Source organism: Gadus chalcogrammus, chromosome 3 (assembly GCF_026213295.1).
Source record: "Gadus chalcogrammus isolate NIFS_2021 chromosome 3, NIFS_Gcha_1.0, whole genome shotgun sequence".
Lineage (NCBI taxonomy): Eukaryota > Metazoa > Chordata > Actinopteri > Gadiformes > Gadidae > Gadus > Gadus chalcogrammus.
The window spans coordinates 16546759-16572075 of record NC_079414.1 but is presented as its reverse complement, the minus strand read 5'-3'; the positions used below and the strand labels follow the sequence as shown (position 1 = coordinate 16572075).

General features: G+C 41.1%; 1 protein-coding gene across 3 annotated transcripts; it reads right to left on the bottom strand.

The window, feature by feature from the left end:
- Positions 1-751: 751 nt before the first annotated feature.
- rnf24 (ring finger protein 24) lies at positions 752-16850 on the bottom strand. 3 transcript variants are annotated; one of them, XM_056586312.1, is made up of 6 exons: positions 16510-16850; positions 8971-9120; positions 5525-5567; positions 4232-4273; positions 3082-3161; positions 752-1736 (listed from the first exon to the last, which is right to left on the bottom strand). In XM_056586312.1, the coding sequence occupies exons 2-6, from the start codon at positions 9111-9113 to the stop codon at positions 1598-1600; spliced, it is 447 nt and encodes a 148-aa protein (XP_056442287.1). In that variant the 5' UTR covers positions 9114-9120; positions 16510-16850; the 3' UTR covers positions 752-1597. The 3 variants fall into 3 exon arrangements, with proteins under 3 accessions (XP_056442287.1, XP_056442288.1, XP_056442290.1); XM_056586313.1 differs by lacking the exon at positions 16510-16850 and adding an exon at positions 9311-10270; XM_056586315.1 differs by lacking the exon at positions 752-1736 and adding an exon at positions 2549-2685.
- Positions 16851-25317: the final 8467 nt, after the last annotated feature.

Sequence of the window (25317 nt, the reverse complement as noted above, 5' to 3'; positions counted from 1 at the left end):
ACTTAGCACTTTGACCCAATAATGTTTGTAATGGAACACTATGCATGTCACGTGCAGCGAGTAACAACAATAACAACAAGTGGGTGAAGCAGGAGTAGAAACCACTAGACTGCAGGGCTCTGATCAGCAGCAACATTGGGCTTGTTTTCTGAATGAAACGGCTGAGCACAGCTGTTCTGACAGCCTTCTGATTGGTTCACGCTGTGAGTAACAAAGTGTGCGGGTTACCTTTGCCACAGCACTAACACAACATGTTAAAGTGAATTGTGTCGGCATGCAGCAAAGGTGGCACGGGCCAGCTTGTTCTCAGCCCCCTGACTAAACTCTAAGGACTTCTGTTCTGTTAACCGTGACTTTATATGGCTGAAATTTGAAAGTTAGTAGCCAATCAGAATTTGTTCTTCGGTATCACATGTAAATAAAACTTTCACTTTCAGTTATTTCGTTCTTCATAGCATAAATGTGTTACAGTGAATGTCCCAAGACAATGAATGTGGCATGCAAAGGTTTTCCTCCATTGAAATACAGGCAAGACAAGCTGATTAATAATTTTAAAAAAAATAGCCAAACTGTAACAAATACAAATAACTGTAAACTTTTAATAGTATTAAATTAATTGAAGTGTAAAACTGTCATATTAATATATAATTAAATTTTGTTGCCTGTTTGTGTGTTTGCATGTGTGTTTGTTTTTGTTTCAGATGTATACCTGAAAATCTGTTCTGGGTTGCGACAAATACAAATCTTCGACCTCAATTCACATTTTTATAAGACAGATTTGTTAGATATTTTTGCATCCACCACTTTGAAATCATTCTTCACTTTCCGCAACATATTGTAAATACGGTTGTCCCTTTAAGATCAACGTTGTCCTTATAAAAATCTTAAACTAATAAAAATAAAATAAAAACACACATATTAAGAAACAAATTATGAAAAATTATAATAAAATATTACCTTGCTACTTCCATCACAAGCAATTAAGGTTCAGTCATCATAAAGTGCTTGTCAAAAACAAACAAAAAATAGATTAAAAAAACAAAACAGTTTTTTCATGAACTCGCATTCTGCTGGTGTCCCAATCAAATTGCTTTGGTTGTGAAACAGTCTTGGCTGAGAAGCAAACATCATCTTCTTCTGCACTGTCCGTTTAACAACAACAACAATAGGGCAAGCTCAACAGAGTGTACATTATGAGATGGCACTGACATCCAAGGTATCCAGGTATCAAGAAAGGCAAAGTGAGCAGCCATTGAAATAGATAAATGGCAGATCAAGACAGTTCTACACCAAAGCTCCAGCCTCTCCTTCACTACTTCTTGGATACAGATCAATTGTCCGGCTCCTCTATCCAGATGTCAGGGCAGGTTGTGTGTATTTGAGTTGGCAGTGCATGTGTATGGATGCATGTGTGTGGATATGTGTGTGTTTGCATCGCTTTGTGCGATTATGTGCGCCGGCATCTGGGAGGCACATCTTGGAGGCATATGTGTGCCTCTGTACCTGTGCGTGTCTGTGAATGTGTGGGTCCCTGTACGTGTGTGTGCTCAGTTTGTGTGGTGATATGGTGTTGGTGGGTGGGCAGGGTGGCTGTGGGCTACACCAGGTTCTCCACCCCAGGAAGGGGCTGTTGTGTGGGGGTGTCGGTGGGGGTGCCGGCCTGCTGGGCCAGCTGCAGCACCAGGGTGTTGCACAGCGGGCACACCTTCCTCACCTCCAGCCACTTAATCAGGCACCTGGATGAAGGCACACACACACACACACACACACACACACACACACACACACACACACACACACACACACACACACACACACACACACACACACACACACACACACACACACACACACACACACACACACACACACGGAAGGAGGGTATGGAGAGTAAGAACAGGGATCAGGTTCAAGGTTGGAGAACAAGAATGGTGAATCTGTAACTCTAGGTCAGGGGTGCCCAACCTTTTTTGACCCAAGATCTACTTTTCAAGTAGCCAACCTCCCGAGATCTACCAGCAAACCTACCTTCAAGCCGGGGGGGGGGGGGGGGGGGGTAGAGAACAATTGTTGACGGGGGGGGGGGGGGGGGGGGGGGGGTTGTATCGTGAACCTACGGACTTCAGTGGGGGTTTCATTCCGTCTGCGCACGGCACCTTCTCAACGATAATCAATAATCTTCCTCCCACTCAGGGTGAAAATGGTAGGTCTTAGCTTGTTTCCCCTCAGCCATGCCAACGTTTAGGAGTGTGTAACTACTGTTGACGGCTTTCAACTGCTGTTAACAGCACATGCGCTACCGCGCGTATATGTCCCGCGCAAATTTAATTTTATTAAAAAAAAAAAAAAACTTTTTTTTTTTTTTTTTCTTCACCCCTCGCGATCGACTTGGGATCTGTCGGCGATCTACTGGTAGACCGCGATCGACTGGTTGGGCACCCCTGCTCTAGGTTATCTATACGTGTGTGTGTGTGTGTGTGTGTGTGTGTGTGTGTGTGTGTGTGTGTGTGTGTGTGTGTGTGTGTGTGTGTGTGTGTGTGTGTGTGTGTGTGTGTGTGTGTGTATGTATGCCATACGTCATTCTCCTGTCACATTTTCCCTGAGCTTCCTGTTTAGAGCTCTGCTCCCTAATGAGTTAATGAGCTGGTATGCTGTGGTAACCCTAACCCCAATGCAAATCCAGGCCTGGAACACATGTAGGAGAACGACTGTCACTTGTAGTGATGCTGACAGATGGCTTGGGAGCAATAGGCAGCTACAAGAGGCATAACCAGAAGCAGCCTGTGTGTTGCCACTTTAATCATTTACTGTTTGTCACTGACTATTTTTGTGGGACAAAAATACGATTTAAAAAGAGAGGCATTAATCAACTCTGTTTGTTAAATGTGCATGAGAATGTATTGCTGATTTGACTGATATTCCGGTGCCGAAAGTATCTCCACACTTTACCAAATACTTTGGTAGGTCGCAGGTATGTTATTCTGTACGACTGCCCATATTTACCCAATTTAATGATGATTGATGCATGCATGAATCAATTGTGCGTGTCCCTGGTTGCCCGACCAAACCTGTTCTACTTACTTTCTGTGAAAGGCATGCTTGCATGGGCAGATGCCCAGCTCATCTCTCTGTTTGAACTCCTCCAGGCACACTGCACATATCTGTAGAGTAGGAGAGAGTGTGTATCCAATACGATGCTATGATACCGTTTCCTTTCGACACTGATGACCTCACACTTTTACTTCTTAATGCTTGTATTATTAGATTATAATTTGAAAAATAAGATAATAATTGCTACCCACAAAATGTTGAAGAGTGATTACTTCTTTTGTATGGTAGTAAATCAATAATAACAATTTCTTATTGATTTACTAAAAGGTGCTGTAGGTATGATTTGAGCGTTCTTAAGAGCTAGAGCAGAGAAGAGCAGAGGAGAGTGAGATATTGAAACTAATCAACCAAAAAACCTTCTCCTCGGCTCCCCTTCTCCCCACACTTCTTCTCCATTTAGAGGTGTTGCACTCATACACCTGTGATTGACAGGCAAGATGCTTCCACATACAAAACAGGGATAACTAGGAGCGGTCTAAAGTCTAAATTTGCTTCGACAGAGGCAGGGGCAGTTAACTCAAAACAGAGTTGAAAGGTGGATGGGTGAAAAGAGGGACACGCTGGTGTAGTACAAAGAGCCAGAGCCTCCCATTGTTGTCGTCAAAAGAGATTAAGTAGCATCGTCTTTTACAAATGACCCCAGGACGGGTGTGTTATCTATTGTAGGCGTTAGAGAAGGCTGTGAATGTCGGTTTTATCAGGCAATTGGTCATGATATTTGGATATTTTTTATATATTTTAATTTTTGATCTAATCTAATGGTCATACAATAGGGCATCAGTGCCATGATGCAATATCATCTAAATGTATCTTCCTGCGAACCAGATTCTTTTGACGTACGAGTAAAGCATAGAGGTTTATTGTGGTTGCAAAGGCAGATGGTCTTCGTGGCACACCCTATACTTAATTAGGGGTATGTATAAATCACATGAATTAGTTAGTTTGAGAAACTTTTTGCTCAATTAGGTCTTTTGATTTGAGATGCTCTATGTTTTGTGAATGGGGGGGGGGGCAGCAGTTGTCTGTATTACCGTATTAATGAATAATGTCAGATGATTAGCAACCATTATGCGAATATGATTTAGGAAAATCATAATCTTAACTCGTAGGTAGGACTTACCTCATGCAAATTTAGCTCTTTGACCTTTTCTTTCTGTATAACCTGCAAAGGAAGAGCAGACATGGTCAATGATCAAAAACTTGTTACCTGGATATTTCCTTCAGCAACCCTCCATGATCTAAGTAGGTATGCAATGTAGAGAAAACCCCAAAAAGGATAATCTCTTTTCCACTTGGTTTCGGAAGGTACCCAGGAAGGTGTGTGACTTTTCACACTTTAAATTCAGAATTTCCTTTGTATCTCACCTAGGCCCCGTCCACACGGAGCCGAAACGGGCGAAAACGATCCGGTTTCATTTAATGCGGTTCAGGAATATCTCCGTAAAGAGAGAGTCATTGCGAAACCGCATCGAGCTGCAGAAAGGCTGTAGTAAATATTCAAGGCGCTGGTTCTCCACAGAAAATAGTGGAGCGCATCAAGCCTGCGCGCATACAGCCTGCGCGCTGTATACAAACATTCAGTCACAAGGAGATTCAATCTTTTAAATTGAGCAGAAGTACTTTTTAACGTACAGTTAGCAATTCAATTCATCAAAAGGCTTTATTTAAAGCTACAAAAAGAATGAAAATAAAATAATAAATAAATTCAACGCAACTCTGACGTCCCCCAGCTGGTGGGGGGCTAATGTCGTCATTGTTTGCGTTTCAGGGGTCCACACGAATCCTAACACGAAATCGCATAGGTCCGGATAGATTTGAAACCCCCTCCGAGGGTGGTTTCAGAAATGTGTGGTTAAGGGCACCAGATTCGCCGGCTCCGTCTGGACGGTCAGCCGAAACGCACAAGAACTTATGCGGTTTCACACCAAAAAATCGGCTCTGTGTGGACGGGGCCTTAGTCTGATCAACATAGAAGAGATAACAACAGCTACCGCCCTTGAACGTTTGTGTAGCCGCTATGTATTGTTCAGCAGAGAATGTAAGCAACAGAGAATGTAAACTGGTTTTAACAATGCCATACGTTGGCAAGGAGACAAAACCCAATAACATTTGCATGTAAGGGACTTAAATAATCACATTTCAAATGGTACTATATAATTTGTTCCAACATTGTACAGATTGCCCTCAAATTTGCGACACACTAAACGGCTTCAAAGAGATCTAGAGTGAGATAAATACTTTGAGTGTGTTCGTTCTTTATTTGCAAATAGATCGTTATATCCATCAATTGACAAAGAAACAGCTCTCTGTGTGTGTGTGTGTGTGTGTGTGTGTGTGTGTGTGTGTGTGTGTGTGTGTGTGTGTGTGTGTGTGTGTGTGTGTGTGTGTGTGTGTGTGTGTGTGTGTGTCTTACCTGTTTGTATGCGTACAACTCTTTGTGGGCCTGGTGCCGTAATCTAGAAAGAATGAAAGGGAAAAAGATCTCCTGGATTAGTAAGTGATCTAAAACTCGTGATCCTATCCGACAGATACATCCAGAAAGAAGGACTTAAAAGTCACAATTTATTGCACTCGTGATGCTAGAAATTGAAATGTAAAGCATGAGTTTATCATACAGTTTAAGCAAAAATAATTGTATTTAATACATTTTTTATTACATTTTTCAAGTTTGTCATTTTGGATCACCTTATTTTATACAGGAAAAATAATATTTGTTCAATATTTGTAGTAAGCTGGAAAACCGATTTAGGCTGGGCATATAGGAACATCTAATAGATTGCAACTTCAATATTTCAAGGAAAATCTATTATAGCTGTTATGCAGCTTATCTATACATCATATATTCAATTGATGCATTACATTATTTTAACATTATAACAATTATATATGAAGTGATACAATTAATGGATGAAGGAATCTTTTGAAATACTCATATATATCAACACAGAGCGGTCCATCAACAACTAAGGAAACAATTTATGATTGCTCTGACAGAAATGGTTTTGATGAATAAAATATTATTCATCAAAGTATTCTGCAACAAATGAAAAACTACATTATACAATATTATCAATAAGTTACTGTTTTATCCAGTTTGTTTGAGTAACTTTAGACTGACCATTTGTTCTTCAACTCATATATGCAACCATTTCACATTTTGTAATTGATTTTAAGTTAAAAAGCGTCATTAATAACGTACACCTTTTAGCAGTGGACACCGTACCACATATATACCCCAGGTACCAACAATGATTACAAATGAGTTACTTTCATCTGTAACATTGTTGACGTTTTTTTATCTACTTAAGTAGTCAAACTCAAAAAATCTTCTGCAGTGCATTATTATTAAGCGTGTGGTTTTTGTGTTGTCAAGGAAACATGATTTGAAAGTTCTATTTGACCGTGTTGTTAATGCTGGATTTGTAGAGCATTGATTTGGACCTGTTTAAAGGCAGATCACCAATCTAGGTCCAAATAAATGCTCTACGAGGTGTTCCAATATTGAAGAAGGCATACTCTCTGAACGTTATTGACCAGAATCAGAATTAACGCTGTGGTAAAGATAAAATCTAAACTCACCATTCACGGAAAAAGGACATAGATCAATTAAAGCACACAATTAAAACATGGCAAAAAATATGAATTTTAGTTACTAATGTAACCTGAACAGGCTGGTAAACTGAACATCTATGAGCCACACGAAGGGAAATATACACGTGTGAACCTTTCGCTCAGGCAAGAACTATTGACAACAACAAACAACAACCACCACAACAAATAACAATAGTAAACAAGTGAGAGAATGGAAGAGTCTGGACACAGAGCGAGAAAAAAAGATGGCGTAAATGTTTGAGCAGGGAAGGTTGTAAGGGGAGCACAGTGTGAGCAGGAGAGATAAGAGATTCGTAGTCATATGAGATTTACCTCCATAACAAGTAACCTTAACCTCTCGCTGCAGTGTGAGAGGAATCTGCAAAACAGGCAGCACACACTAGCAGAGGTACTGACATTCTGAAAGAGACCAGCATGTAATAGGGCACATGGTGGCATAGGGTCATGGGTCAGTGGGGGTCAAAGGGGGAGAGATCATGACTTGATTTGTTTGGTATTGGACAGTTTTAATATAGACCAGTTGGGCTTCCCTTTGACCATGCTATAACTAATGGTATGAATCAGTTCTTAGAAACGATGTATTTTTTTATGAAATTGAGTACCATCCATTTAATATAATATTATATTATATTACATCATATAAAATAATATAATTTAAGACGAAGTAGGATGAAATGCCATCCGGGCACATTGCGTTCAGGGTCATGTGTACCGGTGTCTCCTTTCAACCTCATAGTTAAGTGGTTTGCTTTCACATTCATGTTAACCAGTTTAACTTTCACATTCATGTGAATCATATATCATTTAGGAATGTTATTTCTTCCTGTGTGAACGTTATATTTTTGACCTTTCGGTTTATGGTTGACAACACAGTGCACGATTATTCATCCTGAGTCAGGCTTGTAATATTCCATTATTGTCTTTGTTTACTTTTGAATGAATGGGAATATACTCAACACACTTATGCTGCGAAGCATGGTTTTGCGTTGATATTCACGGCTATTATAGCAGTGTGCCATAGTGAGTCACAACTCACATCATTCTACCTACAGAAATCACTCACACAAATCTGGCTACACAAAAGCTTCTATTCCGGTCAGTGCAACACTTGAAACAGCACGTATATTACAGTCTGAAATTAATATTAATGTATAATTATATTTAAGATACCAGCGGTTAGAAATTAGATTAAACTACTTGTGTATGACATTTGACAACAATGCTCTTTAATGTGTATCAGTTAAGGTACTTAATTAATAACATATTTATCGAGATGATCTGCCACTCTTTTTTGAGAGACTTGGTAAATTGATTAAATACATGTGAAGTAAAAAATAAACCCTCACCTGGGTGAATTAATTTATCCCTATCTCCATCATTTAATCTATGATGATAATAATAATATTAATATTATTTACCTATACTTTAGCACCTACCTCAAAATACGATGTCATCAAGAGTTTATTTGGGACACTGGTGGTGTACTTTAAACAATATTCAGTAAAACAAGTTTGCTTCTTTGACAAATTAAACAGTACTTTTATTGTTCTCTTTTCTTTAAGATGGTTAGGTCAGAAACTCTTTTCTCCAAAGTTGACATTTGAGAGTTTTTTCTTCGTCACCCGAATCAAAGGGCGGCTGCGGTGCCTTCTGAATGAGGAATGCATTGTTTCAGAGGCATATAGTCCAGCTATGACAGACACCAAATCATTTTATGGGAAAATATAAAGCCTGAAATACTGGTATGAAACTTGATTTTATGAGCATGCCTCTTGGCTTGCAGCCAAGCCTATTCTAAGCACATTTTAACTCTCACATTTTAAGTGATCTTAGACTATATGCCGTTCCAACTCAAGATGGAACGGCATATAGTCAATATGTATATTGACATTTTGTATAATTATTCAAAATGATGTTGGCCTCAAGGAAACTCAGGAAATAATAATTGCTGTGGACGACACATTTTAGCCGAGGAGTATTCATTAAGTAAGGATCCATGCAAGCACTTCAAAATTATTTAGCGTTCCCAATATGAATTCAGGATATATGCATGGATGGCTGTCTGCACAAGACAATTAAAATGCTCAGAATAAATGAAGGGTCATGTTCTTCATTTCAGCCCATTTAATCAACACAATCATTTACACAAAATAAGGTATGTCACTCTTTGGCCGAGAAACCTAAAACAAACTTTTCCAGTCTTAATGAGCTTGAAGAGAAGGCAGTGGAGCCATTTCTCGAGCTTACCTTATCAGGTAGCAGCAGAAGAGCAGGCTGAGGATGAAGACGAATATAGCCGTCCCAAACACAACAATGTAAATATTGAGGGGAAGGTTCTGGAACCCTATGTTTGGCATCCTGAAAGTATGGTGCTTGAAATCGGTACTCATGGATAGTCTGTATGGAGGGAGAGACAGAGGATGAGGGAGAGGATGATGAAGAGGGCGGGAGAGTGAGATGAGGAGAGAAGAGAAAGGTGAGAAATTATTTGTTTGATTGACAAAATAAATTGCAAAAAATACGACTTTGATTTCACACACCAGAGTATGAAAAACGAAAAAGTTGTACATGAATATAATTAGCCTACCTTCAGGCGAGCGATTAAGCCCACCAAGAATGATCCGGAAAATAAATATAAAGCACCCCAAAAAATTATAATAATAGGGTTATGATGGTAATCACACAGTAATCAGATAAATTGTTAAACAGCTCAACTCTTCCTACTTTTTAGTAGGGAGCCTTGAAACAGTAAGTTACAGCGTCTAGATTTGTGCTTTTATGAGGGGTTCTCACCCACTCACTGAACAACGCTGAATAGGCATGACCAGACATGTCTTCAGGCTAACTAGAGGATGGCTGTCCAATGCAGATGAATGTGGTCCCTTGGGGGCTGCTTAATGAAGCCAAATTATACATTCACACTATTTCAAAAAGTCAATGGATTCTTGTTGTAATGCTTTGGATGTGTTTCTGTGGGAGGTTGAACATGGAAGGCATGCACTAATCTACCAGATACAGACAATACTTCTGCGCAAAATAACATATCACGGGATGTAGGCATATTTATGTTGACTTTGGGGAATAAAGGGTACTGGGAATATTCCCAGTAAGCAGGTCTCCAAAAGGTTTGATATAACTTCCCCCAAAGGGGGCGCTACAAATCACTGTCAAAGTTAAATGCTGAAAATCGTCTTTACCCTGGCTCGTACGGAACGTATTTTTCTGAATATAACTCCTTGTCTCGATCCCATTATAGAGAACACTTGGGACCCAATAAAATACATTTAAAGAGGACTTGAAGTGAAGCCAAAAAAACGTAGTTCTAGGGTTCCTAGATTGTTGAAACGAGAAGATTGTTCATCCTTCATGATGAAATATTTTTGTAATATGATCTTGATCGTGTATGTCACATGATGTTTTTCTACAACAATAAAAGGCACCAGAGTTAACATGTTTCTTTTTAAGAGTGTAGTATTTTTAAAGGTAATTCAAAAAAAGATAAGATGCCAGTCGTGCCACAGTTCGAGACTTCCTGCTTCTACATTTTCCATTAATCCTCAACCCCCCCCCCCCCCCCTCCTCCCCTCCTCCCCTCACTCCATATTGTTACGTAACAGAGCCATGTGCAGGGCAACAACAGAATACCCCCGTCCCCCTTGCGGGAACCAATCAGGACCTTCCCTCAGGCAGTTCCCCTCTGAAGACGTAAATAAGAGATCACATGTATACACCATGAATATTTAAACACAAGGTAGACGTTTCCTTTGGAGCTGGCTGATCAAATCTCATTGAAAACAATTGGCTGGAATGGAACTAGTTTGTGTATGGCTGGACTATTATTGCCTTAGTGGACAGATGAAATTAGTGGTAATATACAGGACTATATGGCTCAGTGCTGCACCCAAGTTTATATTAAGTTAAGAGACTGTTAAGTTAAGAGTAGCTATTTAGGGTTCTGTTTATTTTTGAAAAATGGTTTGATCAAAATTATTTAAATACTATAAAGATACAATGTGATGACAAATGAATCCCATTATGTAGGATGTATGCCTGGTATCAGTTTGTAAGTGATCAAATAAAATAATAAATTTAAAACAAATTCAGGTGGGTCAAATATAAGGCAATCCATTTCATCCAAATGTTTTCCAGCAGTATATGTACATTAGTTGCCAAGACAAAATTTAACTTCATTTAAAAAAAAAATCACTGTAGTTGTACGGATCTATTTTAAATTGGGTACATAGAAACCTCTACCAACTATTCAAGGAGAGAAATAGGCCTACGCCAACGCCAATACACCAAAACACAGCAACAGAAATAGACACAGTGTGAGCATGGTCTTAAAAAAGATTAACTTCCTTACAGTTGTACAGAGAATGGCCAATTTCAACTTAGACAAGACCACAATAAGAGGAACCAAAAGAATGACTTCGATCTATCCATAACCTTTATTCTTACGGTCATATAAACCATGCTATATAATAAGAAACGGGATGTTTACGATTACACATATGTGTTTATTGATTTTCTGATTGTTCCCTTTGCAATGATTAGCCTTGAACATGAATGAAAAGACAATACGTCACACTAACAAACTCACACACTCTCAAGCGAATGACCTTTTGGAGAACCCATGAGCGACGCTACCCCCTGTGCCACAACTACTAAGAAAACACATGATGATGACCGAACAATGACCTTTCAACCAAAACAACATTTCCTATGCGTTGCGGTTAACCAATAATCAATCGCGGGGGCGACTACTGACACTTGAATACAAAAATGACTGACATGGAGCTTAAAGGAGCCTATCATTTATTTAAACATGACAAATACCTGCACTGAGGTTTGTATGGACACAAGCCAGGCAGAGTGATCCATTACCTGAAGGAACGTCACAACAGGGCCACAGCCAACAGATGGCCTATTAGCCCGAGCCATAGAGAAAACACAACATTCCTTATAGTATCGTAAACGCGTTACACATATATAAGCCTTATATTGGAATCAGACAGATTATGGACCATACTGGAGGAAATGCTTTGATCTTAAAGGGTCCCTATTATATCATCAGGTATGAGTGTGATTAGCCATGTCAAGCCATTAGAAAATCTTCCCTGTGCCTTAATGCCATCATAAATGAGAGTTTCAACCTAGATGCATGATGGATAGATAAGAAACATTAATATTTCACCGGTTAGGCTAGTGTACTGATCTATTCAGCATACATCTAGGTGGAAACCTCCACTTGTGACGTCACCAAGGCACAGGAAAAGGCAGACTTTTAAACGGCTTGTAATGGCTAATCACACTCTTGCCGGTTGGAACAATAAAGCCAGTTTCACACCGCCGAGCGACAACTCGCCGCCTCCATTCATTTCAATGAGGGAAGGGCGGCAGAGGGGAGGCGGTTACAAAAGTGGCTGTTGACCAGTAAACGCGCACAGATTCTGCGCTACCACTCAGCTTTCCCCGTGTTGAAACGCTATTGAAAACGCCTGGCCCTTCACACCGCCGCGCCGAACCTTCCGCCAGCGAGTCGGTTATCAGGGCGGTTGCCGCGCGGCGGTGTGCAAGCACCTTAAAGGGGACCTATTATGCTTTTTCGACTTTTATGACCTTTAAACGTTGTTATAATGATTGATAATCATGTTTAACCATACTAAAGTGTCAAATAATGACGTACATGCATTTCGACGTATTCCCTGCTGACAGTCTGGGGTGGCTGTGCAGAGCGCTAAACACTCGGAACAACGTTTGCGATTCACTTGTTCACATTTCCGGGAAATCATCCACGTAGAGGCACCACTGCCACGCCCCCATATGCCTGGTCAAATCTGCCCGCGCTGGGGTCTTCCGGAAGGTAACCAATCACAACGGAGTGGGGTTGGCAGGAGGGGGGCGAGGGGGCGGAGAAGGACGAAACCGAGCGTTGACAGAGAATGCTGAAAGCACCCAGATGAGAGGAAGAGTTTCCCGAAAATCTATATCGGTTTTTGTGCTGTGATTCGTATCAGGTTGCGCTATAGGAGTCATTAATAAGAAATTAAGACCAGAAAAGTAGTATAATAGGGTCTTTTTAAGGGCCCTTTAAAACTGTGTGAGATATCCACTAGTGATCTCGGTCAGCCAGGAGTTTGCCTTCACATATGAAACACTATTGCATCGGCGTATGCGTTTAATATCATTACATTTTGCTTTTGTTTCAATGTTATATACAACTAGAAAATGCCCTAAAGAAAATGCTGGGAATTCTGCAGTGTTTAATAAAACGACACCGTTTGAGACGTTAGACGATAGAAGTGATGAATAGCTGCTGAACCCTAGTGAAAAGATTTAAAAAGTGTTCCAAAGTTTTACGTCTGAACAGAGTTATCGTAACAATGTAAAATTCCAAACCATTTAAAAAATTTAAAAATAGTTTGAATAAATCAGACTTATAAGACTTTAAAAAAAGCTAAGTTTGAACAAAGTGGAACGTTTGAATGAACTAACAACAAGGGTGAATATAAGTGTAACAAGGTATAAGATGTTTAAGAAATAGCTGAACTAAATGTGAAAAGGTTTAATGTAATGCTGTGGTTTACTTGCCGTGACCATGACCCCACATGACGGCTACCGGCTTAGTCACCAACACCTCCACACCACCATGGACACTCATTTTCTACTTTCCATCCAACAATCTAACAATAAGCTGGCATTGTGGCACCCATTCCCCTCCTAACCATCCTGCCTTCCTTCCCAAAGTGTTTGCCCCGGATAATTAAGAGTTTTTCCTTCCTCTTCGGGGGGGCTGGGCGGGGTTTCACAGCATGAGGCCTCGAAGCAGTTTGAGACTAAGGGCTAGATTAATAACATTGAATGACTTACTATACAATAACAGCAACAACAACAACAATGGCTCCAACTAACAATTACCTGTTGTTGTGTTGTAATTAAAGTGTTTGTTGGTCTGTGAAATCAATGGATTTGATTAAATTAATTCAAGTAAGCATATGTCTTCAAGAGGTATCAACTTTGTATGGATTAGTTATTGTTTTTGGATAAAGTGTTAAGCTTAATGAGTTTATTAGGTTAAAAAAAAATAAGCTGAACCAATGTGATACAGTCTAAACATATTTTAAATGGTGGTTATTAAGGAGAGCAATGAAATATTGATTAAATTATGGCTAATAAACAAAACAAAACAAAACCCATTAAATGTTGGCACATAACCTTACGTTATTTTTTATTGCAAACTTATTTTGCATAATCCCAACCACTAAAAACAGAAAAAGGGATGTGTTAAGCACCCTCAACCAAAAAGAAACAAACTGTTCTATGGTTTCTATTTGAGTCTGTGAATTTCTTAATATTTCTTGACTAGGCCAAAAGAGGAGGCCTCAAAGAAAAGTTCATGTCCCTCCCTGACTCCCTAATTTTTGGGCTTTTGACATACCCCCTGACTCACTGGTTACTGGACAAGGACAGTACACAGTAACACAAGCTGTAGCAAACAAGGATTGACACTGGCAGCTGTCACAAGCAACAGGCTCCTGTCCCGTACTAGTGGCACTCTGGGTGCAGGGCTCTTTACTCTGTCACCTCCAGCCCCCAAAGATAAGAAGGGAATGTAGCTGTCGTTTACCTCAATTAGCCTCAGTTCAGTTCAGTCCTGTCACTTTAGTAAAAAAAAAAAAAAGCATAGCCACAAAATGTCAAGAAAGAAACTACGCATTTGCTCCAATCGGATAACCAATATCATGGCTTAGCTCATCCTCCAGCAATCATAGTCCTTATGTTCACAACCTTGCAACTCTGACGAAATGCGTTTGTTTATGCGTGACATGCATAACACTGGTCTAACGTTAATAGATTACATACACTATCTGGAAAAAAGTGGTTAGTAACAGAGACAGGCCAGATAAAAAGTTATTGAAAAGAGTATTAATTTCAAAATGTGTCTATCATAAAAATGAAAAGATTGCAGGTCAAGTTACGTGGTTTTAAGTAATAGGACCCACCGGGAATAGGGTCATTGCTGCTAAATAAAAACTGCTCTCATGTGGGGGTAATTCCCTCGTGTGCAAAACAACCATACATTCTCTGAACGGCAAACATTAAAGATTAAAAAAGCACTTTGTTGCTTATCATCACGTAATACCACATTTCACACCCTGTCTAACTCCTCCTCTCATTTTCTTTTACCACAGTAAAAAATACTTTCATTTGTTTGGTCAAATTAAGCAATCAAGCATTGACATTAAATCCAACAATTTGTGTTTGGAAGCCTGTCGTAGTCCAACATGTCCCCATTTGATGAGTGTATTTGTCAAGTCTGCACAGAGGAGAGGCAATACATGCACATTTGACTCTGTGATCTTATGTATAAGAGACACAGAACTCGTATAATGCAAAAAAGCAGTCAACTGCACAAATGCATTGATCGCTGCTGCTTTAGCTGGCTCTCATGTGTAAATAAATCATTTAAGCTGGGGATAAAGATAAAGGTCAAGGTCTACTTTAGAACCTTTTGTTTGACCTACCATGCAAGCCTTCATGTCCCACCACACTCTTTTATATTGTTGGATTATCAGGTGTAGGTTTAACCCCTGCCCTTGTTTAAAGTCAGAAGATACATTGTACTTGCAATAGTTTTACAATTTGGGTACAATTTGGTGTTGAATTATTAAATGCCCAGACGATTTGAGTCACTAAGCTGTATTTCTTAGTGCTCACTAACTATTTCTTAGGACACACTAATATTTGCTCTGCAAATATTATCTATCTTTTGAGCATATTTTATCACCAATTCATTTTCCCATAATGATAATAAATCTCACTCCAGAGGAGCTATCTTCTTACAGAGTTTTTTAACATCAGTCTGTGGTCCTCGGGCCAGGGTTAAGGAAAATGTTAAACTTTGAATCCCAAATAAAGGCTGTCTGGCGTTCTGTCGGCACGCAGCACACTTTGAAGGGGTAAACAATGAAATGTGCTCACTGGAGAACCCATAAACATAGCTTAACAACATCGTAGCTTGCATGTAGCCTACAACGAGTGCCCGTGACCCTTAAAAGAATAAACCAGTTTCTCCCACACTGCTCAACCACCACATTTGCACTTTTGTGCCGATTACAATGAATAATGTCCGCGTGTTGTTGTGGCATAGGTGTGCTGTCTCCCACTAGCGGTTGTGTGGACGCAGCATAGACAATATCTACGGGGCAAAATAACGCATGAATACAAAAAAACAAATACACAACCTCAGCTAGCTTTAGTAGCATACTGTGTAATAATGGATAACATCAGCTCGATAAATACCTGATCGTCAGATAAGTGACGTGGTTAAATACCCCTTTAAATATGATAAGGAAAATACGTGGCTTTTATACTTTCGGTTACATTGCACAACAACGGTTTAGGATCGATGTGAAGTTTGTTTCGTAATGGATGTTTAACCTTCAGTGGATATCTATTTAAAGTAACGTTAACGTACCGTTACCTTATGAATTACTAACGTGAGTGAGAATATTACTGAATCGCTTTTTAATCGGGAGGAGGATGGAGAACAACATACAAAACTTGACCGGCCTACTTGTATAAATGCACGGATAGCTTTTCTATGTAATCAACTGAAAGGTCCCGAAGCTATTTAATGCTTGCCACTAACATCTTAACTAAAATGCATCGTTTAGTGAGGAACGAGTCGGGAGCACAGTGTGTGTTTGAGTGTGTTGGGCGAGACTCCACCAAGCTAACATCGTCCCGCGTATGATCGTTATTCTAACACTCATCTCCACTCACCAACAATTCCTTTGGACCTCCACGATATTCCTCCTCGCTGTGTTCCTTATTCTGCCAGGCGTAGGGGCGACCGAATCAGCCGAACATCAGATGATAATAGAAAGCTACCGCTAATCGACACGGAGAAGCAGACGAGCAGCTCAGCTCCTGCAAACACACCACATCCCGAACGGGTTACTATTGCTTTCTCTTGTGAGGAGATAAAGGCGGACGAAAGATGGGCGCCGTAAATTGCAGGGCAGATTATAGGAATAACACAACACAATCTATAAATTTCGCGTGTTTTCCATGCCGTGGCCACTGAGAGAGTGGGGTGGGGTGTGTGTGTGTGTGTGTGTGTGTGTGTGTTGGTGTGTCGTGTGTGTGTGTGTGTGGTGTGTGGGGGGGGGGGGGGGGGGGGGGGGGGGAGTTGTAATCTCGACGGTCCGCACGTAATTCTCTCTAGATCCCTCCTCCCGTTTTATCAGCGTGGAGCCTCGCAGACAGCGATTCTGCTGAAGGCACAGGAACCCGGCAGGAGGAGTGGCAGGAGGAGTGGAAGGAGTACATCCAAAGCGATGGGGAGCGGGGTTTACATGCGTCTTTATACGAAACGTTATAAGTTGTTCTGTAAAGGTCTCTGAGCGATAAAAAGGGACAAACGTTAAAAAAAAATCTATATTGTCTAGCTCTATATTAACCCAGCGTGCAAAGAAACGTGGCAAATACACTTTATTGCTTTAGTTTAATAGTTGCCTCATCTTGTCGAGAATTTGGGAGGCACGATGGATGCTGTACCAGACGGAGCTGGCATGCTTGTGATAACGGGCCACGTCGTGGCAGACACCGACACAGTGCAGGATACAAAATTACCATGTGGCAATCACATGTAAATTTGAAGACATTGTGTAGTGAAACTGGAAGAAAGAACTTGTTAAAGTACTTAAAGCGGACTCTTATCGGCCTGAACTGGTCGCTGGTGAGGACCCCCAGAAGGGCAAAAACAATCTGCTCGCCCATCGGTAATTTTCCATCAACTTGGTCAAAGGCGTGGCCTACAGAGGGGGCCAAACACCATTTAAAGTACGGTACTTTTGCCCGCCCGAAAGTGAAAGTAAACCGTTAGCTTGTTAATTAATTAGGATTAGGAAGTTATATGATATTCTTTTTAGTTTGAAATCGGAATTCTGTGTATAAAGTTCTGATTCTGAGAATGAAGTGAGGGTTCTGAGAAAAAAGTCAGAATTCTGAGATTTAAGTCAGAATTCGGACTTTAAACTCAGAATGTCCAGAATGTCCTCTCGAACAAGCAACAACTCGCTTACATCCGATTTCCTCAGTCAGCTCGTGGTTCCTGTCCTGTATGTCGCCTGCACTCTAGGATTGTCATCTTACTCTGCCAAAAATAAGTATGTCTTGCATCATGGAACTCTTCAAACTTTCCATTAATGCAACAGCAGAGAGGCCTTGGTTAAATGTTTACTTCCTTGTCCACTATTCAGTAACTTGCTAAAGAATGTTCTGTTTGAAAAATCTTATTAATGAGTAATTCTCCAAAATGATTCAGTGTCCCATATCGCAATTGAGAAAGCTTGACTCACTACCCTCTCATCAATTTGTTTGCCGGTTAAAGATGTTGTTTAATGTTTTTAATGTACAATTTTCTACAGGTCACGCCATATGTTCCCTTACGTGGTTCATTCAGATATAACTTTAGAAACTGAAGCTGTGTCTTTTTTATGAAATTCTTATAAACGGCTTCCATCTATGCATAACGATGACTTTTAATGTTGCTTTGAAAGACAACAGGCCTGTCACCATCCCCCGTAACACCTCCCACCGGCGCCAGCCCATCAGCTCCCCCCCCCCCCCCCCCCCGACACAGCAGGGGCCTGGACATCTCACAGCTGCCCACGACAGTGGCCCTGAATTCCCCTACCACAATGACGACCCCCATCAACGTGGAGAGGGACGTTAACAGACTCTTCAAGAGACAGAACCCCCACAGGGCAGCCAGTTCAGACTCGTCTCTCCAACCGCCCGAAGCACTTTGCCCATTAGCTGTCGCAGACGTCTTCATCATCTCACTGGAGACATGCAAGGAACCAGCATACTGCAAAAAACACCATCCCCCACAATGCCAAGCACCACAGGATATAACGTCTACAGGCACGTCTCCCTGACCTGTGGTAATTAGCCATATGAGCACCTTGTGTTGTCCCAACTCTCCTGGATCCCCTGCAGTTTGGCTACATAGCCAACATGTAGACCGGCAGTAAGCATGGCCCTACACTGAATCCTCCTGCACCTGGTCTCCGCAGGAACCTACACCTGGGGCCTTTTTGTGGATTCTAGCTCGGCCTTCACCACCATCAATCCGGCTCTGCTATGGGATAAGCTCTGAGCGTGCCCGACTCCACCTGCAGATGGACCATTGACTTCCTGTATGACCGGAAGCCTCACGTGAAGCTGGGAAACACGTCTCTGACTCCCGGACCATCAGCGCAGATTCACCTCAAGGTTTTACTCTTTCCCTTCTGCTCTTCTCACTGTGTACCAACAGCTGCACCTCCAGTCACCAGTATGTCAACCTCCTGAAGGTCGTGGCAACACCGCCCTCATTGGCTCGTCTCTGCTGGAGATGAGTTTGCCTGCATTGGGAGATTTACCATCCGGTTACCTGGTGTGGACTGAACAACCTGGAGCTGAACACCCTGAAGACAGTGTAGATGGTTGTGGACTTCAGGAAGAATCCAGCCCCGCTCGCCCCAATCCCCCTTTGTGTCTCCCAAGTCATCCCCTTCGAGTCCCTCTGTTTCCTCTGTCAGCTGAACCTCAGCTCTCTCACCAAAAATAAATAAAAACAGGATGTACCTCCTAGTGCATCTGAGGATGTTCAACCTGCCTTAGACGATGACGGTACACTTCTGCACCTCCTCCTTCACCATCTGGTAAGCTGCTGCCACTGCCAATGACAAGGGGTTAGTGTCATTCGACCGGCAGAGAAGGTGATTGGTTGCAATCTGCCAGCTCTCCAGGACCCTGAGGCGAGCAGGAAAGAATGTGGCTGATCCCTCCCACCCCAGACACAAACAGTTTAAAACACTTCCCTCGGGCAGGGGGCTCCATCTGGACCAAAATCGAATGCCACCAGTAACCTTTCTTCCTGTCTACTGTCGGCCTCCTCATCAAGGCCCGGAACCCCCTTAGACTCCCACCCCAGCTCCATAGACCCTACACATTACATCAACGTAAAGTTTCCACACCTAAGCGTCACATTAACGCATAGATCACTGGACCATAGTCCTTGGGCATAACACATACTGTGTACTTTAATCTGTGAACCGCTGCACATTCCATGGTCCATACTTTGCATATTCTTGCACAAACTGCTAATTGTTATTAACATTTAGATTTAGCATACGCTTTTATCAAAAGCGACGAACAATAAGTACATTTTTTCAGAAGTTAGAGAAACAACAATTTAACGCTGTCGGTACAGTAGGGAAGTTCATAGATTAAGTGCCAAGCATTTACAATTGCTAGGTTGACCCATTCCCTTTTTTCCCACAAAGATAGCTCGGGAAATATGCTCAATGCTAATTTAAAGTAACTGGACATAACGCATAAAAAAGTGCATACGTTAAGTGACAGGACGTACAAATGTACAATAAGTGCAAAAGAGTTTTTTTTTTTAGGATTAAGGCAGGAGGAAAGGCGGTTGGGGATAAAGAGGGAAGCTATGCAGCGTCCAGGTGAACTCTGAACAGGTGAGTTTTAAGTCTCTTGTGAAAGCTGGTGAGCAACTGCACTCCTGACATCGGCAGGGGGCTCGTTGAACTATTGCGTTGCCAGAACAGAGAATAAGTTTGACTTTGTTGTGCAACCTTTGCTTGCTCTTAGCGATGGCAGTGCAAGACGTCCAGCTGAGGTAATTGAGCGGAGCGCACAAGTGGTGTGTGGTCTGACTTAGACTTGGAGGTAGGCAGGGGCATTTCCAGTTCACCCTTGTAGGCCAGTAACATTGTCATGAATCTTGATGCATGCTACTACAGGGAGCCCGTGGAGGTTACGGAAGACAGGGGTTAATGAGGAAATCTTGGTAAGTTGAACACGAGGCGTGCTGCTGCGTTCTGGATACCCTGTAAAGGTTTGATGGCGGAGGAAGGGAGTCCAGCCAGGAGCGAGTTGCAGTAGTCGTGGCCTCAGATGATGAGCGCTTGGACCAAGGGCTGAGCTGCTTCCCTTTTGAGGGAGGGCCGTATCCTGCAGATGTTGTAGAGAGCAAATCCGTTATCAATTTTATACCGATTTTTCTTGACCAACAGAACTTTCTTTATATTTTCTTTCTTTCTTCCATTCTTTATATTTTACATTTAGGTCTCTTTACTATTAATAATTACTTATTATTGTGCGTAAAGCACGGGACAAATTCCTAATGCGATGTTGAAAATGAAGTCAAATCTCATTCTGATTCTGAGAACGATTTTTTTTTCAGCCATACAAGTAGGATTCTTTGCTTTGAGTTTCCGAAAAAATTACAAAATTACTTGTTTTTGTTACCAACCCATAAACACACACATACACACACAGTGACAAATAATCTAAGTCAGACACATGTGGCAACATCCTCTTACACACACATACATCCTCTCTCTCACACACACACACACACACACACACACTCACTTCTTACACACACACTCACACACACACTGATATCCGGGAAGGCACACTTCTGCCGTCCAGCCGGACGCTCTATCACTTCCCTTGTTTCCGTGGAGACTAGTGGTGAAGTGAAACCATTCCCAGTGGTAAGGCTAGGGGGGAATTTCAATGAGGCGTCACTAAAAGAGTAGCATTGTGAGGTAGTCTAAGTGTGGGCGAGCAACGTGACCTTTGTGAATGGGGCCGGCCGGGGCCGGACCAGGGGAAGGCTATAGCAGCTCCCCACAAAAGGCCAATTCAGGCGCTGTGTAGGGTCTTTACGAGGCGCTGGACTGACACCGGCTTTCCTTCCCCTGCTGGGAATGTCGCTCTGCATCCCGCTCTGAATGGGATGGAGACGGTGCAATGGACATCGGTCGAACCGTCTGTATTGTATGTCGATGATTTGTCTCTTCTCTGTCTATCTTTTTATCTGTCCCGCCATCCCTCCATCTCTCCCTCTCTCTCTCTCTCTCTCCATCTCTCCCTCTCTCTCTCTCTCTCTCTCTCTCTCTCTCTCTCTCTCTCTCTCTCTCTCTCTCTCTCTCTCTCTCTCTCTCTCTCTCAAGATTAAGGATATCAAAGAAACAGTATAATTTAGCAGGTGAGCTCATTATCACCCCTGAAAAATGCTACCATTAATTTTTTTACTGCAACAGTAAGTTTGTATTTATTCATTTATTTTGTCGGTCTCCCCCTGAGAGCTGAGATCCAGAAGGTGGGGCTGTTTGGTGATTATGATGAAGGTCTGGCCTCTTATGAGGTGGAAGCCAGGGTTCATATCTACTCTGCTACAGGCAGCACCTTTTAGCGTGGAACACACTGGCCCAAACGTTGGCCATCTGAAATGTTTGGGGAGACTCAGACGAGCTCGGGAACAAATCTGTTTGTTGTGTTCAGCGTGCGGACAGTGTCTGGTCCGATTCAACATGCAAAGTCTGAGAGAGTTGGTTTTCTGAGGATTGGAGCCATTGGATACTCTGATTGGTTGAGAGAGAGACTTACAACGGTTAATGCACACATTCACAAGTCAACCATGCAAGGTGACAGGCAGCTCGTCTGAGGCAATTATGGTAAGGTATCTTGCTCAGGGATACCTCGACACATCTTGTACATCAGTCAAGTCCACCACATGTGGACACAACTTCTGCAGAAAGTGTTTAAGAAAAATTTGGGATGAAGAAGTCCAGTAGAAACTTTCTGTTTGCAACAAATATTAAGAAAAAAACCTGATCTACGGTCAATACCCTCTTATCATAGATGGTGTCTCAGTTTAGAAGGTCTGTACAAGTATAATAGCAGCCAACAGAAGTTCCCTATTACGTGTGTACTGTCAACCAGCTAAAGGCTTTGAAGTCATGTCTAGTTTGTCTTTAAATGACTGCCAAACCCACCTGGAACCACATCAGAGTCGCAGGCCTGAAGAGACATCAGGTGGTCGAGCCTATATGGACCGCCTGGAAGACAGGATACGTAAGAATCTTCTGCAAAGAGGGTGACCACAGGTCCCATCCTGTCCAAAACTCACACTTCTAGTCAGTTGTTATCAGCCTTGCTCAAATAATTGCACAAGGGTTTTCTAATCATACATTAGCCTTTCAACAAGATTGGCTAAACAGTGTACCATTAGAACACAGGAGTGATGGTTGCTGGAAATGGGCCTCTTTATATGTAGAAATTCCATAAAGATCAGCCGTTTGCTGCTAGAATAGTCATTTAACACATTAAAATGTCTGGACTGTATTTTCTGATTAATTTAATTGTATCTTCATTGAAACCGAATTGACCCCAAACTTTTGAACGGTAGTGAGTGAATAAACGCAAACACAATACACAATACATAACATCATGGATTTGGATGGTTCAACATTTGCGAAACAGATAGTTACATGTCCTTGCAAGGTTTCGGTGAGCTGTTATGTAGGCCTATAAAGCTGTGATATAGACATTATTTCTTAAATAAGATTTATTTAGGAGGTGATTGTGCTCCTTTATTAATTCAGATATCAGTCATTAATTGGCTAGAGGCATCCAGCGTTAGCGAATACCGTATATACAGGAATAATCAATAAACAAGCACTATCATCACACTATCCTGACCTGACCAGCCCATAATGGTTTACAAAAGTTGACATTCCCAATCAAAATCATACAATAACAACGTTAAAAAAAACAGACGATTATGAAGGCTGTGTAGTAACTGTAACATGAAAACAGTCCATTATTCCATTTGAATGCGGTTTTCTTCGTCCAAACGTAGGCACTCGTGCTTCACACAAAGACATGTTAAAAACACAGGGCAGTGACGAGTTTCTAAAACATGTAGGCCTAAGACAGACAGGTTCATAATTTGTTATGCTATAGCTCCTTTGTTATTTTTGAATTATTGGTCATGGGTAATTACGTTCTGAAGTCATAGTAGGCTATTTATAGTCAAATAAAAGAAACAATTACACTGTAATTGTTTACCAATCATTGTTTAAGAATAGCTGCCTAAGGGTGTAGGCTATTGTATGGCAATGTACGATTTAATTGTTATATTCCTGATAAGTCTGGACCTCGAGCCGTCGAGCAACCACAGCAATAAGTGCAGTTATTGCAGTAATCGACAGAATCAAAAAGCTATTAAACAAGAACAAGATTATGCGCTAGCGGAGATACTTTTTTCACTCCATTGTCACTCTTTGTTTTTGTTGGTAGTTGTTGGTACAATTGGTTGTGACTTGATACGCATCGGCTTGACATATTGAGACGCTTATTTGCTTCCCTCTAGTGATGAAGCATTACAAGTACAAGTTTTGCGTTCACCATTACTGGTAGTAGGCTACTACTTTTAGCGCATTCGGACCATATAAATTAAATCGATTATTAGTAATAGTATTAGGATGAGACCGCTAGGCTTTGACATTTCGCGGTAGCCCAATCTTTTTTTTTTAAGATTGGTCATCATGAAGGGTGCCTTATTTCATATATATATATATATATATTTAGGCATATATATATATAGGCATATATATATATATAGATAGATTTTTTTTTTTTCCATTGACAGTGCATTTACTTGCAACTCGACAATACAAAAAGGTATTTAAATGTTCGTATCAAACAATTCCAATAGAGGGCGCAGTTGTTCTTCGCGTTGACAAATCATATCTTGATATCAGTCTGGGGTGTTTTTCTAGTGTCAGGATTTTGATTGATGAAACGCATATGTATAAATAATTAAAATGTATGAATATATAGCCTAGTTCTAGGCCTAAAACGAACCGGACATTTAGGGCACTCCAAATTAAAGGTGGGGAATGATTATTAAAAGCACATATTGAACAGTAGGATGTGTAGGATGTTTCAGAATTATTGTCGGTCTACATTTTTTTTAAAATTAAAAAATATATATTGTCTTAATGTGTTTCAAAATATATAGGCTTGTTTATCATGCATCCATCAAATACATTTCTGGTCTTGTTTTGCATATTTGTGATCATTGATGCTTAAAGTAATTTGAGTATAGAAATGCGTGTTTAGGCTGTGGAGGATACAAACACATCAGGGAACACATCCACAATTAAGTACCTCCAACTGCCAGACCTCATACCAATTATGAACTATAGTAAACACAAAATGTTTATAAATAAGGAACACCGACTTGGTATATATGTGACATTGAATATATATGGTGCATACAACTTTTTATGTAGCCACTGAAAGCCCTCTCTGAAAACGATGTCTACAGCCCATGTGGGCTAGGCTAGTCTAGCCTAACAGTACTGGGACTTCACTGTTGTGAAACGGGAGAGGCCACTGCTTCTCACACAAGTGGGCCAAGAAGAAAACAGAATTGTGCTTGCTGAGCTAGTAGGTGGAAATGATTACACTGACAGAACAAAATACGAATAGCAGACACTTATCTCTGAATCTGAAAGAGTCAGAAATAATGTCTAATGGCGTATTAATTAAAATTGTAAAGAAAAAATACTCCCAAAAGGTTGGATGTAGTTTTATTAATGTTTTAAAAAACTGTGAATGTCATGAATGAATACTATATTGCGCCGACATTCCTAATGAGTTCAGCAGACGTTGTGTGCATTATGGGATGTGTCAGGATGGCCTGAAAGATTGTCT